The sequence below is a fragment of the Miscanthus floridulus genome, chromosome 6, assembly GCF_019320115.1.
Source record: "Miscanthus floridulus cultivar M001 chromosome 6, ASM1932011v1, whole genome shotgun sequence".
Taxonomy (NCBI): Eukaryota; Viridiplantae; Streptophyta; class Magnoliopsida; order Poales; family Poaceae; genus Miscanthus; species Miscanthus floridulus.
The window spans coordinates 132,375,293-132,388,612 of NC_089585.1; the positions used below are offsets into that span (position 1 = coordinate 132,375,293).

The 13,320-nt window shown below is 43.8% G+C and overlaps 1 protein-coding gene across 1 annotated transcript in view; it reads left to right on the plus strand.

Moving 5' to 3' along the window:
- Positions 1 to 12,871, plus strand: part of LOC136461262 (uncharacterized) — a 35,891-nt gene extending 23,020 nt beyond the window's left edge. Inside the window, exons 3-6 of the mRNA XM_066460629.1 lie at positions 11,515 to 11,763; positions 12,239 to 12,507; positions 12,596 to 12,668; positions 12,752 to 12,871. Coding sequence (XP_066316726.1) covers positions 11,515 to 11,763; positions 12,239 to 12,507; positions 12,596 to 12,668; positions 12,752 to 12,871 — 711 coding nt within the window. The remainder of the gene's footprint in view (positions 1 to 11,514; positions 11,764 to 12,238; positions 12,508 to 12,595; positions 12,669 to 12,751) is intronic.
- Positions 12,872 to 13,320: the final 449 nt, after the last annotated feature.

The following is a 13,320-nucleotide window of genomic DNA, read 5'->3' on the forward strand; positions in this document are numbered from 1 at the left end:
TACCTGTCCACTAGATTAGCACCTGTACTAGAGCACTCACTTATTAGGAGCAAACAATATTAACCATAGCAGGTATAATAAGGTTGTCATCATCATATCACCATTTCTGAACCATTAGGTTATTTAGTGTATCTACTTTGGAGATAAGCCCGTCAAGTTCTCACTAACCGGGCGAGACGGCGACTCAAATCGAATTACAACTCAGCTGAGGGGGTATTCCTAACTCTCACCCTGGCATACTTAGCAAGGGTAGCCGTGGGTCACCTTTGGAACAACTTAGGAACCAAATTCGTGGGTTCGATCAGTGCCAGTACTCTCAGGGATTACCCTTCTGCCAGGATGATTAGGACTTTTAAATCACCTGCCCTTAGACTCACGCCTATGGCTCCCTTCCGAGGCACACTTTATACTTATCGACTCCCAGCCTGAGGTGAGCTACTCGGCTTCGTGGTCGGTCTCCAGACCTGGCCAACTAAGAGAGAGGCATGCGTTCAACATGAACAGGAAAGGCTCCAAGAATTAGTCCTTAAGCAACACAGATGGAGTCACTACAAACCGGCAAGCCTCCGTCCGGTCTTCATTTCAAATTAAGACTGGTTCTTTTCCACGATAGCAAATATAGCCAACCGTGCCATATGTATCTTCCTATATCTCACAGGTGATAGGAAATCACCTGACTTCTATCGTGTTTAAGCAGGGCTAAGCACTACACGAGCCTGAGCTACATAGGATTCAGGGTATCAATATCTGGATAAGGATTGGATAACCAATGCAGCAAGTGTTTGCATCCAACACCTAAACTTAATGCAACAATATATATATGTAACAATAATACTGTAACTACATTTCAGAAATTAGGAGGCTTAATATGCTCCGGGGCTTGCCTTTCACAAAGTTGCACGGACGGTGATCCAGGCACTCAACGGTGACCTCGTCTGGCACTTCTCCTGAAGGTTGCACCTCCTGAACTTCCGGTGTTGGCTGCTGCTGCTCGCTCGGTTCCTCGAATTCCAGCAAGGTCACTCCCTCCGGTACACCTATTGCATACCGATGCACAAGATAAATATCATGGGTGCATAAGGAATGACATGATGCTCATGACAAATGAATCACAGTAAATGTTTAACAGAAACATCACTGGACACTCGTTTACCGATTTAAAATAGCTCTATTCAAATCACTTTAAAACATGTATCTAACTTAACTTGAAGAACAAGATCAACTTACCTAACTTGCATAACCTAAGATAAAGATGCTCATCTTTAGTTAAAGGCCTAACACCTAGGAACATTACCACAAATTTAGAAATAGTTAAGGCATACTTAAATCAACAGTTAAAGTTTCATATGCACACGGTTAGTTCCTTAATTCAATCATAACCAGAGTTCTATAACTTCAAATAACTTACAAGAGGACATTCTAGAAAGCTTATGAAATTCTCTACAATTCATTTGTAAACATCAAAGCATGATTCTTACGTTAACCAAATCGAATTCCAGTAAACCTAGAATCTGTCCAGAAATAACAGGGTTACTAACTTAATTATTTAATGATGATGTAAAAACATAATTGGACCAAACCAAGTTTACCAACTTGTTGCACATACCAGAGGAACATCAGAAAGTATAGTGCCCACTTCTAAATAAATTATTTAATGCCCTTTTCTAATTTATTTGGTTAATTAGGTGATTAAAGCAATATATAGTAAAACTATTCAGAAAAATCTATAAAAATTATAGTAACTATCTCATGCTTCACATAGACTATCATAAAAATTTCAAAGCCATTGGACAAGCAAAACTTGTTGTATCCAAAATAACAGGTGGCATGCCTATTTTTAGCATAATTAGGAAACCCTATTGAAAAGTGTCAAGCAATAGATTTCTCATTTTTCCTAGCATCATTCTAGCATAAGAACAACACTCACCAAATTTTACCCTTACTGGATCTATAGAAAAATTATGAAAATTCACACAAGATCCATCCATGCAAACAAGAGAATTTTCTATCTCCTACATACAGTGTCCAAAATATATGAAAATTTAACTACAAGCTATTCATGATATGAGCAATACACCATAAAAATTTCATGCCATTTGGAGCTACATAGAAAAAGATATAATTATCCCTATTTCCTTCATGATTTAAAGAAATAATTAGCAACTCCCTTTTCATAATAGAACATGGCATAAATCATATTTTTAATATAAACTAGACAATATCATGAACTCAACAAAATTGGAACCACATCATTTGAAGCTACCAACTAGGAGATACATATTTTTGAATCTATACACAAATCTGTGAAAAGAATAAAACCAAAAATGAATTTGAATCCTAACTCTACTGCTGGGCCGGCCTGAACAGATCCGGCGGCCCAAACACGACATGGCCCATGCTAGTTCCCGCCTAAGAACAACGGCTGACGCACGGGTCCCACGCAATAGAGAGACAGGCAGGGGAGGAGGAACGGACGGTGGCGTAGTTCGTCGCCGGTGACCTCTCCGGTGAGTCCAGCGGTACTACGATGTTCTCCTCGCTCGTGCGCATCTAGCGGTGCCCTCAATCGAAGCTATTGCTACGGCTATTGGCAATGGCGACGGCCATGGCGGCGCACGGCCATGGCATGGCCGGCTCCGGCGAGGCTACGGCGTCTCGGCCCTAATGGGTGACTCTACGAGCTTCAGTAGCGTTCATAGCACCTAGCGCAAGGAAGAGGAAATAGGGGAAGGTTGCGGTGACCATTGGCCGCGGGGAGTGCCAACTCCGGCGAGGTCCCGCCATGGCAGCGGTGAAAGAAATGGCGATTTCGCCCTTACCAAGGCTCAAATGGACCGATTGAAAGGTGGAGGTGGTAGAGGAGATCAAGGCGAAGCTGTTGACGAACTGGGCAACACGTTTTTGCAATGGCGAGCACGCACGACGACGGCGACACTCGGTCAGAAATGGGGAAGCTGCTATGGCTCGGCGCTGCGCGTGGTGGAGGCGAGAGAGAAGCAAATGGAGCAGGCGAGTGCGTCGGGCAAGCGCGCGGGGTGCTCAAGTCGCGGCAGCAGCGCCAGGATGCCCGTGGCGCATGGCAGTGCGAGCAGAAGTCCAGCGACGGGTGGTGAACATGCGGCGTTCGTTGTCTGATGACTGTCAGTCACTATAGCACTCAACCAGACAACAGAAACCGACTGATAGCGCGACTTCAACGTCTTAATATGGCTAAACCGTTGATCCATTACAAAAATAGTGTACATGAAAATTGTAGGTCTACCATCCATCTACAATTTCCTTTCAAGGACCATCATCTAATTCGCCATGGATCAGAAGTTATATCAAGCCAAAGGTTGCTCAATCAAACTGAAAATGCAGTTAGGACTTAGAATATTTTTCAGTGTTGAATCCACCATCAATAATGACTTGTGGGCCATGTTTGACCATGTTCCACACATTTTCATGAGTTGGTCATAAAACAACTTTTGTTCCTTGATAAATTAGCTACAACTTTGGTAAAGGGTGCACAGCCATGCAAGGTCTCTAAGTTGGTCTTTTGAATCAGTCAAACAGTGGCACTCTAAGGGTCAATTCAAGTCAAACCTCTCCTAAAGGGCAATTTGGTCATTTTGGTCCACATGAACAATGTCCAAACAATTACCCTAAGTGTAGTTAAGGTGTATTAGACCATAATCAACCACTTTACACAAGTGCTATACCAATTTCTAATGATCACATGTGATGAAGCCACAAAACAAGCCATTCACTCAAATGTTGCAATTTCATGTTTCACATGTTTCATGACTTTGTTGTTATTTTGTACTTGTCATATTACTACCATGTTGCCATGTTTCAAGGTATGAGAAACTCATGTTGCATTCACATGTTGCACTACTACCATTCACAAGCAATTCAAGTATGAAACAAACAGAATTGCGAATGTTGCATATGTATATTTCAGTGACAATGGCATGATGTGATAGATGATGCACATGTTTATGAAATGAAATGCAATTTTGTGAAAGCCAAACACCTAAGGTGTTACAGTTCGGCCGACGATCACGCCTGGGGTGCATTTCACCACTCCTCGTGATGGTCTGGCCAGGGTCTGTGTCACCTGTCATCACTGTCGCTCGATGGACATCATCAGCATGCTGAGATCGATGCCGGTTGCTGATGATGCTGTGAGCATCCTGGTTTGGCCTGAGCCACTCGTGTACAGGCGGTTAGTGTGGAGTGGGCACCAGGTCAGGCCGAGGCATAGATGTGTCCTCCTATGCCGCGCTCGGTGGTTGTAGCGATGATCGAGTGGAGCAATTCATTTGGTGCGTCCCCACTCCCCTGGTGGGGAGAGAGGCCGTGAATCGATGTCATGATACAGAGCTCTCCGCCTGTTGAATGACGATGGTTTCCACCAATGCCCGGAGGTTCCGGTGGATCGCCTGTTCCTAGGGGTCGTTTGGCTCGAGAAGGCTGTGTAGAAGCATTGCCGCAGCGGCGATGTTCTGGCCAGCCCGAGAGAACTATGGGGGGTTGTTCCCCCCATCCATGATGTTGCGCTGGACTTGGCGGGCGCAACCCTAGGCACCGCTTGCCGGGTCATTTATATGGGGTGCAGCGTGGTACATCGAGCGCGTCGGCGCATGTGGCAGCTGGTTCTACCGCCATTGTCGTAGCCCCTCACCATGCTTTTGTGTGAGCGCGAGGGCCCCCGCATGAGGGTCCGGAGGGGTGTGAGTCTACAAGGACTCCACTACCACCGACGGCTGTCCTAGAGCGTCCGCCATAGCACACTCCCAGGATGGATGGTGGCTAGGTGCCACATCACCAATGCTAGAGCCATCGCTCTCAACATCATCATCCATGAGATTGAGGAAACAGGTGGAAGCATAGCTCGCCATTCCCATGAATTCGGATGTGAGAGGGAGCGGCGCCAGCATACTTTGGAGCCCTCAAGCACATGCATCCATGGGGGACGTGAGGCCATAGGGGAACCGGTCTTACTGTGGTCGTGGTGCGGACAATGCAGTCCCTCCAGATAATCGGCGGTAGATAGTAAATAGCGAGTAAATAATAGCATGTACATTACTCACGGCGGGGTTTGAGTAGAGTGTTTGCTCAGATTGAAGCGCGGACACCTCATCATTGAAGTCATCGTGTGTCCTAGAGCCGATGGGGGCACCCCTCCGACGGGCGCCAGAACAAGTGTCTCCTCATGGAGGTGTAGTACACTGAGCCAGTCGACGATGAAGTCTAGTCTTCCTAAGAGGAAGGCCTAGGATGGCTTGAAGATGGGTGGAACCCATATTCCAATAGGTGGGAGTGCGGGAAACTCCAGCGAGCCAAAGCGAGTCGCATCGCTTGTGCCTGCCATGGCAAAGGTGGCGGAAAAGTGGGTCATCCAATGACCAAAAAGTATGAATGTACAGCATCTTCCCCATGGACGACGCCAACTGTCGGTGCAAAAAATGACCAACACGTAAATATTTGTAGTTTTGTTGTATGTTGTGATTGGAGGTGGCCTAGCACTCAATGACACAGGGTTTATACTGGTTCAAGCAACATGCCCTACGTCTAGTTTGAGTCGGTCAGTGACTTTATTCCTGAGCCTAGGTGCTCGAAGTTTGATGTGGGGTTATAAACGAAAGGGAGAAAGATGGGAGGTATAGGAGGTCCGATTGGACTCCGGTCTAAACGGCCGAGAGTGACGGGAGCTCCGCTATGTGCTAAGTGTTTGAGCGTGTGCTCAGGGTTTGAACCTAGTGGTTCTCCTATTGTGTGTGTTGTTCGAGTTGTTGTGGATAGATCGATCTACCTATTGGGAGAGAGCGCGTCCCCTTTTATAGATGAAGGGGATGACCTTACAAGTGAGAGAGGGAGAGTATACGTATGCCAAGGCTTGTTGCCCATGCCATCGGATACAAGATGATTGTAGGCGCCCATAACACTGTTAATGTCAGATGCATGTGGGAGGTTGCGTCGTCTTCTTTTGGTATGCAGACGTCGGTGCCCGCCATACTGTTGATGCTGAGAGGCATGCAGGGGGTTTTACTATGTTCACCTGGTACGGTAAATGCCAGCACCCACAACACTATTGATGCCTAGAGGTATGTGGGGGAGCCATACCGTGTTTGTCTAGAATGGGAGTTTATGGCGCCCACAACACTATAGGGAAAATGTCAGCGCCCACAACACTGCTTGGGTCCTGACATGTCAGGAAGGTTGTAGTTCACCCTTCTGACATGCCTTGTTGGTATTGTCCTACAGGTGTATAGGGTATGGTTCTTGGTATTACGATTGACTTGAATGCCCTGCCTTACTTTCTCTGTCCGTTTCCTAGTCCTCACCGAGCTGGCATCCCCGGTCGGTTGGTCCCAATCGACTCTGATTATGCCAGTCGGAGAAGAGCTGTAAGCAGGGGTTCAGCGCATCCCCGGTCAGAGACGTGGGTCGGAGTCAGAAGTGGTGTTTGGCCAGGCCTTCCGATCAGAGAGGCCATCTGGAGGTGGGCTAGAGTCAGAAAGCAAGTGTTGTTCCTCCTTAGTGAGGCCTTTCGGTCGGAGAGGCGGGCTAGAGTCAGAAGCGGGCACCGTTCCTCCTTGGCTAGGCCTTCTAATCGGAGATTGGATTGCCCTTCTGGCCTATCGTTTAGGTTTTTGGGCCGGCCCATGAGTTGCACATTGTTCGCAATGTTGTCTACTGGGCCGAGCCTTTGTTGAGAAGCCAATCCATGAGAGACCCTGGGTTTATGAACCCAACACTAACCTATCCTGATAGATGCATCTCGGTGAGAGGAGTCCGTTGGTGGTGGTCCCATCGCCAGAAAGTTCGCTGCTGGCGAGCTACGGCCGGTCAAAGCACCGCCCCTGCTTCTGTGCCTATGATGGGTGGGGCCGAGTTGACCTTGGGTCCCAGTAGTCAGCTCCATTGGGTGCATTACACTGGGTGCATCTAGCAGCTTCTAAGGATTGTTGGTTTTCATTTTATATTTTCCAGAATTTGTGATGAACTTGTAAAATCCATATCTTGAGCTAGGAGAGTCCGGTTTGAGTGAAACCAATTTTGTTGGTTTCATATTGGAGTGTTCTATCTGATAAAAATATAAAACTTGTTGTGTGCTACAGTTTTGGATGCTGTTTAAATTATAATTTTTAATGCTATGAAATCTTGTTAAATGCTTAACTTGAGTTAGAAGTATCCAAAAATCATGGTTCCAGTTTTCTTATCTTTGTTTTGACATTCTATAGCTAAGAAAAATAATGAGCCTGATGTTTACATGTCGTTACTTTGCTGTTTTGATTTAACTTGGTTAAATGCTAGTTTTCTTGTGAATTTGATTATGGCATGTTTTATGTAGCTTGTGTGCATGAGTTAATTTTCGCAGCTTTCTTGTGATAGGGTGAATTTAAGAAAAATATGAAATCTGTCGTTTGATACTTGTCACTAAGATGAACTTATTTAAGTTGTTATAAGCCTATTTTGCTTGGCATTTTTTTAGAGGGTGCCATAATGGTTAAAAAGGCATGAAATTTGTACTATTGAATGCACTCTTAAGCTATTGTATTTTTTTACAGAATTTACTGTGCACTAGAAATACTAGTTCTCTATTTCACCTTGTCACCTAAGGAAATTAATAAAGGCATATAAATAATTTATTTGGGCTTAACCATTATACTTTCTAGCATGTTTGTGATGTATATAATTTGTTGGTACATTTGGTTGTGCCTAGATTTGATTGGTTGTATGCAGCTAGCTAATTATTGCTCTATAATTCACTTGTATCTAGTTCTCTTGACTTGTTTTCTTTATGTGAGCTTGATGCTTGTTAATTAGATGCTTAGGCTAATTAAGGTAAGTTGTTAGCTGCAGGTTTTAGGCTTCTTACTGTTGATGAACACCTGTACCTTTGGTTGCTAGAACATGGTGAGTGTTACTTTGTTTTCTAGAGAAGAGACATGCACCTACTCAGTCAAATTAACTAAGAAGATAATCACCACTTGCCACCATGCTAAACATGTTTATATTAATCAGCTTGCTGCTTGTTTATCATGTCATAATCAGCCCATGTTTGCATCATATCATACCTGCACTTCATCTTCTGTGCATTCCTATTATTTATTATGCACATGTGCATGCATATAGGATCGCCGGAGGGAGTAACACTGCTGGAGTTCGAACTCGAAGGAGAGGAGACCCACAGGAGATCCCACAACAGGAGGTTCCCAAAGGAGAAGGATAGGTCTAGGAGGAGCTGCCTGAGTGCCCTGACCACAAACCCTCTGCCTACCTAAAAGTCAAGCCTCGGAGCATTCTAAGTCTCCCATGTTTTATAAATACTAACCTGAGTTCTTTATGTTTGATAAATTAGGTTATAGGAGTTGTTTGAAAACACTTGATGCATATAATCTCCTTGTCCAGAAATATACCTTGAACCCTATGTAGGTCCAGGATCAAATATATGCTTAGCCATGCTTAGTTCGGTAGAAGTCAGGTGATTTCCTATCACCTGCGGGCTTTAGGTGGGTACTTGGTCATAGTTGGCTATATTTGCTATCGTAGAAATAACCATTTGATATTTATATAAATTGAGTCCGGATGGAGTCTATGTTGTAGGTTGACTTATGCGATTTCGTTTGAGCTGATTAAGGACCACATCGTTGTTGGTCCATAATCATTTTGAACACAACCTCTCACTTAGCTGGCTGGATAACTCGTTCTGACCGTGAAGCCAAGTAGCTCAACTCAGGCGGGGAAGTCGAGCTATTAGGGCACACATTGGAGGAAGTAAGGATGTGTAGGGACATGGATATGACCAAGGGCAGGCTGGGCCTGATCGTCCTGGCAACCAGTTGGTCCTTGATTGTGCGATGCTATACGAACCCGCAAAATGAGACCTGAGTTGTCCCAAAGGTGACCCGACATGACCTCGACGGGGGAAGTGTGGGTTTGTGTTAGGATTTCGTCCAGCTGGTTGCAATCGATTTGAATCGCCGTATCTCCCGGATAGTGAGAAACTTGACTGAGCTTCCTTCTATTGTAGTAAGTTAATGAAAGTGAAATGGTTATGATGATGATATAATAAATGGCTATGGTTACTAATGTGATGCTATATAATTATATACAACATGTTTGGCATAGGTTAGTTGCCAATCTAGAGTTAAATAGCTATAATTAACTTGATGTCCGAATTATAAAATGTGTAGCTCAACTAGTGGCTTTCTTTTTATGCAAAATGATGTCAAGCTAAATCCACTTATAAAGCCTTGCATACTCCTTGGTGTTACTTTATTTTTGGTTTATGATGGGTAAGTCTAGCTGCGTACATTCCAGTACTCAGGGTTTATTCCCACCTGTTGTAGATGGTGTGGTATATCATGGCTACTGCGAGAACTATTTCTCTCCCACCATGGATGAGGAATGAGGCCGACGGGCAAGGCCTTTCTAGTAGCTTCTCTATGTGCCATTGTTGGAAACAATCATGAAACTAGAATGTATCGGAACCGTGTGTGTGATGGTTTCAAAACTATGTTTCTTCCGCTACTAAATTCGAACATGGTATCTCTACTATAATTGAAAACTTAAGACTCATCACGGAGGCTTCAACGCTCCCGTCCCTATAAAAGAAAACAAACGCCGTCCGTATCAACGAAAAAACAAAAACAAAAATGCCTCGATCGCCCTGCTCGGCTGCGCCTGACGCCTGACCGCCCACCGCATCCGTGCCTCTTCTTCCCCGTGTCCGCTCCCCGCCGCAGTTGCACTCCCGCCTCCCTCCATGGGCACGGCGAGGCGGACCAGGACACAGCGTCCCGGTAACCAGAAATCAGCCCTGGCCATTTTTCCTCTTCTCCTAACTTTTGTTTCTCCCAATCCCAAATTGCCAAACCCTAGCGAACGAGTGGCGACCGACTTAGGCGAGGCGATGGTGTGCTTGGAAGGCGTTGACCAGACTCTGGAGTGCCAAGTGTGTAGGATCTTGGGCTGGGCGGCTACCGGACAACCGTGTGGAGGGAGGGCTACCGGTGGTTATGCCTAGCGCCTGCGGCCGAGCGAGGAGCGACGAGCGCAGGCTGCAACGGATCTCCGACCAGGGCTTGCCGGCAGCGGCGTAGCACGCCTGTGCACCATCTGCCAAGCACGGGTGGCTCAAGGACGACGATCGTGCACAGTGAGCAGGCAAGTATCAGTTAATATAGTTTCTGATTTTGCTGGAAATAGCTGCCATGGCTATGTTTTTCCTTGATAAGAGTCTAAGTGTTTTTACCTATAGTAATAGAAAATGATATAACCATGAGGTGCCTAATCTCTGGTGAACATTCGATATTTCTCAATAGGTTGATGAAGTTCAACTGCACATGGTGCTACGAGGACTTTCATAAAATAGGAAAAAGGCAAAGGGGAAAACGGTTCACAACTATCTCTAATCTGAAGTGTTCTTATATAATATACATTGCAATTATTTCTCTGTCAGCATTGGGAAGCTGAAACATTTGGGGACTGTAACTGATTACTGCTGGATTTCCTCACAACAGCTTATGGGATTATTCCGCTTCAAAATTGTACCCCAGCATAATTAATACTACTAAGCACTATATCCTGCAAAAAGCTGATTGAATTGCTGCTGCGGTGGTGCAAATTGAATTCAGACACTACCTATGCACTCATGATACAACGGTTTGATTAACTGAAGCTAGGTTTACATCCTGTTGCTTGGCTTGGCTGCAGGAGTTCTACATCAGAGTTGATAATATAAAGCTAAGAGTTGACAATATAAAGCTAAGTTGACACTACCTATTTCATATTTCATTTGTTAGCATAGCCGAGACGTAGTAGATGAACGATATTAAATGTAGCACATCCATATTGTAAGTTTTTTTTCGTGGATGCACTTGGCTAGAATTTCTTTGGAGAAGCTTTTTTCCTGACTCTTTCGTTTTATGTGTTCATGTGCCTTTTCAACAATAAAGTAGTCTTGCAGGCAAAAGCAAGAACCGAAAGAAAAAATATACAACAAAATATGCTTGCTCTCCTTCATGTTTGCAATTTGAAGAGCAAAATTGTATATTTATAATACTTATGTCCTTTTGTTTAAATTGTTGAAGCAATCCAGTGCAAGAGCATTGAGCTTTCCATCTTAACAAAAGAGGCATGTTTACTTAATATTAAGCAATAATGGGATGAGAAAATACTTCAAACTGTGGAGGTCCCTTATTTTCCAGGTTTTTAAGTATGTCGCATCACTCCTTGAACTGGTAGAGTCAGAATTGGCGAGCTGAGTTATACTAATGCTACCAAGCTGTTTTCTTATCCTGCCTCCAAAGTTGAAGCTGAAGCCATCTAAATGGGGTTCAACACTACCTTACTCACTGGTCAGCAAATTTGAAACCTGTTCTTTTCAGTTTTTAACTCCTGTTTTTTTCTCCCCTTTTGAATGCTCTTTGTATACAAGATTGTAGGGACTCCCAGAAACAATGCTTGAAAACTGAGATGGTTTTACATCACTGTTAATATTGGTGTAATAGTTGGCGGCAGTATTTCTATCAAAACAAAGCTTCGGACTGTGCTGGCGGTGACGAGAAGCAGGAAGCAGCAGCAGGCGGCGGATATGAAGAGGGAGACGAGGAGGAGGCATGGCCAGCGGCAAGCTTTGGCCAGTACAGGACGCGGGTGGAGCTGCCCGAGAACTTGGACATGGATAAGATCGGCGCGGAGGTGAGGGACGGCGTGCTCTACATCACCATACCCAAGCTGAAAGCAGGGGGCAAGGTCGTCAACATCCAGGTGCAGTGAAGTGAAGTCACGAGCTCTGCCTCTGAATTCTAAAATGGGACGGATCAGAGTTCAGGACGGACGATGAGCACCTGCTGCATGGTTTCTCAGCTTCTGGATGGGCTGGATGGGACGAGAGCGACAGCGATCTACCACTCCTACAATCCTACTCTTGCTCTTCTTTCTTTTTTTGTTTTTGCCACATGCGCACAGCAATACACGGGGCCTCTGACCTCCTTTCACTAACAAAAAGAACCTACTTAATAGATGGGCTGAATGTTAGTGGGTTAAAAAATAATAATGTTGAGTCCTTTTCCCCATGACTTGATATTTTCAATACCGATCCTCTGTGTTTTCCTGTTGTTTGATATTTGCAAACATGGATTACAAAATTAAAGATTGTAACAACGTAAGTTATGTTATGTGTACTACTGTACAAAATTAATTTATTTTGTTTAGCACTTATATTCTCTATGTTTGTTTTTAGATTCTACTACCATATTATCAAAGCGGACTGTACATTTTATTCATAATGGACATGCAAAACAAAACCGTGCACATTATGGACCCCCTTCAAGATGGTCCATGTTTCAAGGGTTATGATCAAACAATGGCTTATATACCTACGTTCCACACAATGGCTAGAATGTTCAGTCTCGCCATGGGGCTATCAAATTCTAAGTGGAACGACAATATTTATGACTGGAAGAAAGAATACCCTACATGTGTAACAAAGGTTACACATAATAAATACTGGTAACCAGTTGTAATATATTTCACCTGTTATATCACAAAAAAATTTATTTCATTTATTTACATCAAATAAACAACTGATCTTGTCCAGGAAACTGGGAGGCTTTCTTATATATAATTTCATGAAGTTCTGGGACGGCGAAAGATTGCCACCGATCAACAATGTAAGCATATATAGTCTCTAGCTATATATTGTACACTACATAGAAAAACAGTAACTTATTGTTAATCTATATACCATGCACAGCTCTCAACTTCACTGAGGATAGAATTCTTGGCAGACGTTTTGACGGGTCGTGCAAATGAATGTTCCGACAACATCCCTGAATATCTTCAAGAGATGATTAAGGAGTTAGGCAAAATGTAACTTAGATGGTCATAATATTAGAAAATTATACGTAGACTCAAGTACAATTGTTTTTACATTAGACTATGCAAAAATAATTTTATTATTTTAAGAGACATTCTCAAGAAAAATCCGTAGCGTTAGTACGGGCATTATACTAGTTATAATAACTATCTTTGCACTCTAATGTATGTTGAATTACTTGTGAACTTTATGTAACATATGGCATGTTGATGTTGAATCATGTATGATCTTGGTTTGTATGTGGCTAAAATTTGAGATCCTTGGTGATACTTGACAGACTACCGGGTTTATATGGGCTCAAGTATGAAAGTGCGACTGTCTCAGCAGTTGCCATTGTACTTGTGCTCTTATAAATTGGATGGTTCTGTTACAGTCATTGATGTCTCCTTTTTCTTTTTCTAAGTCCACAACAACTTCGCCCTTGCTTCCAACTTGCTAACCACAAA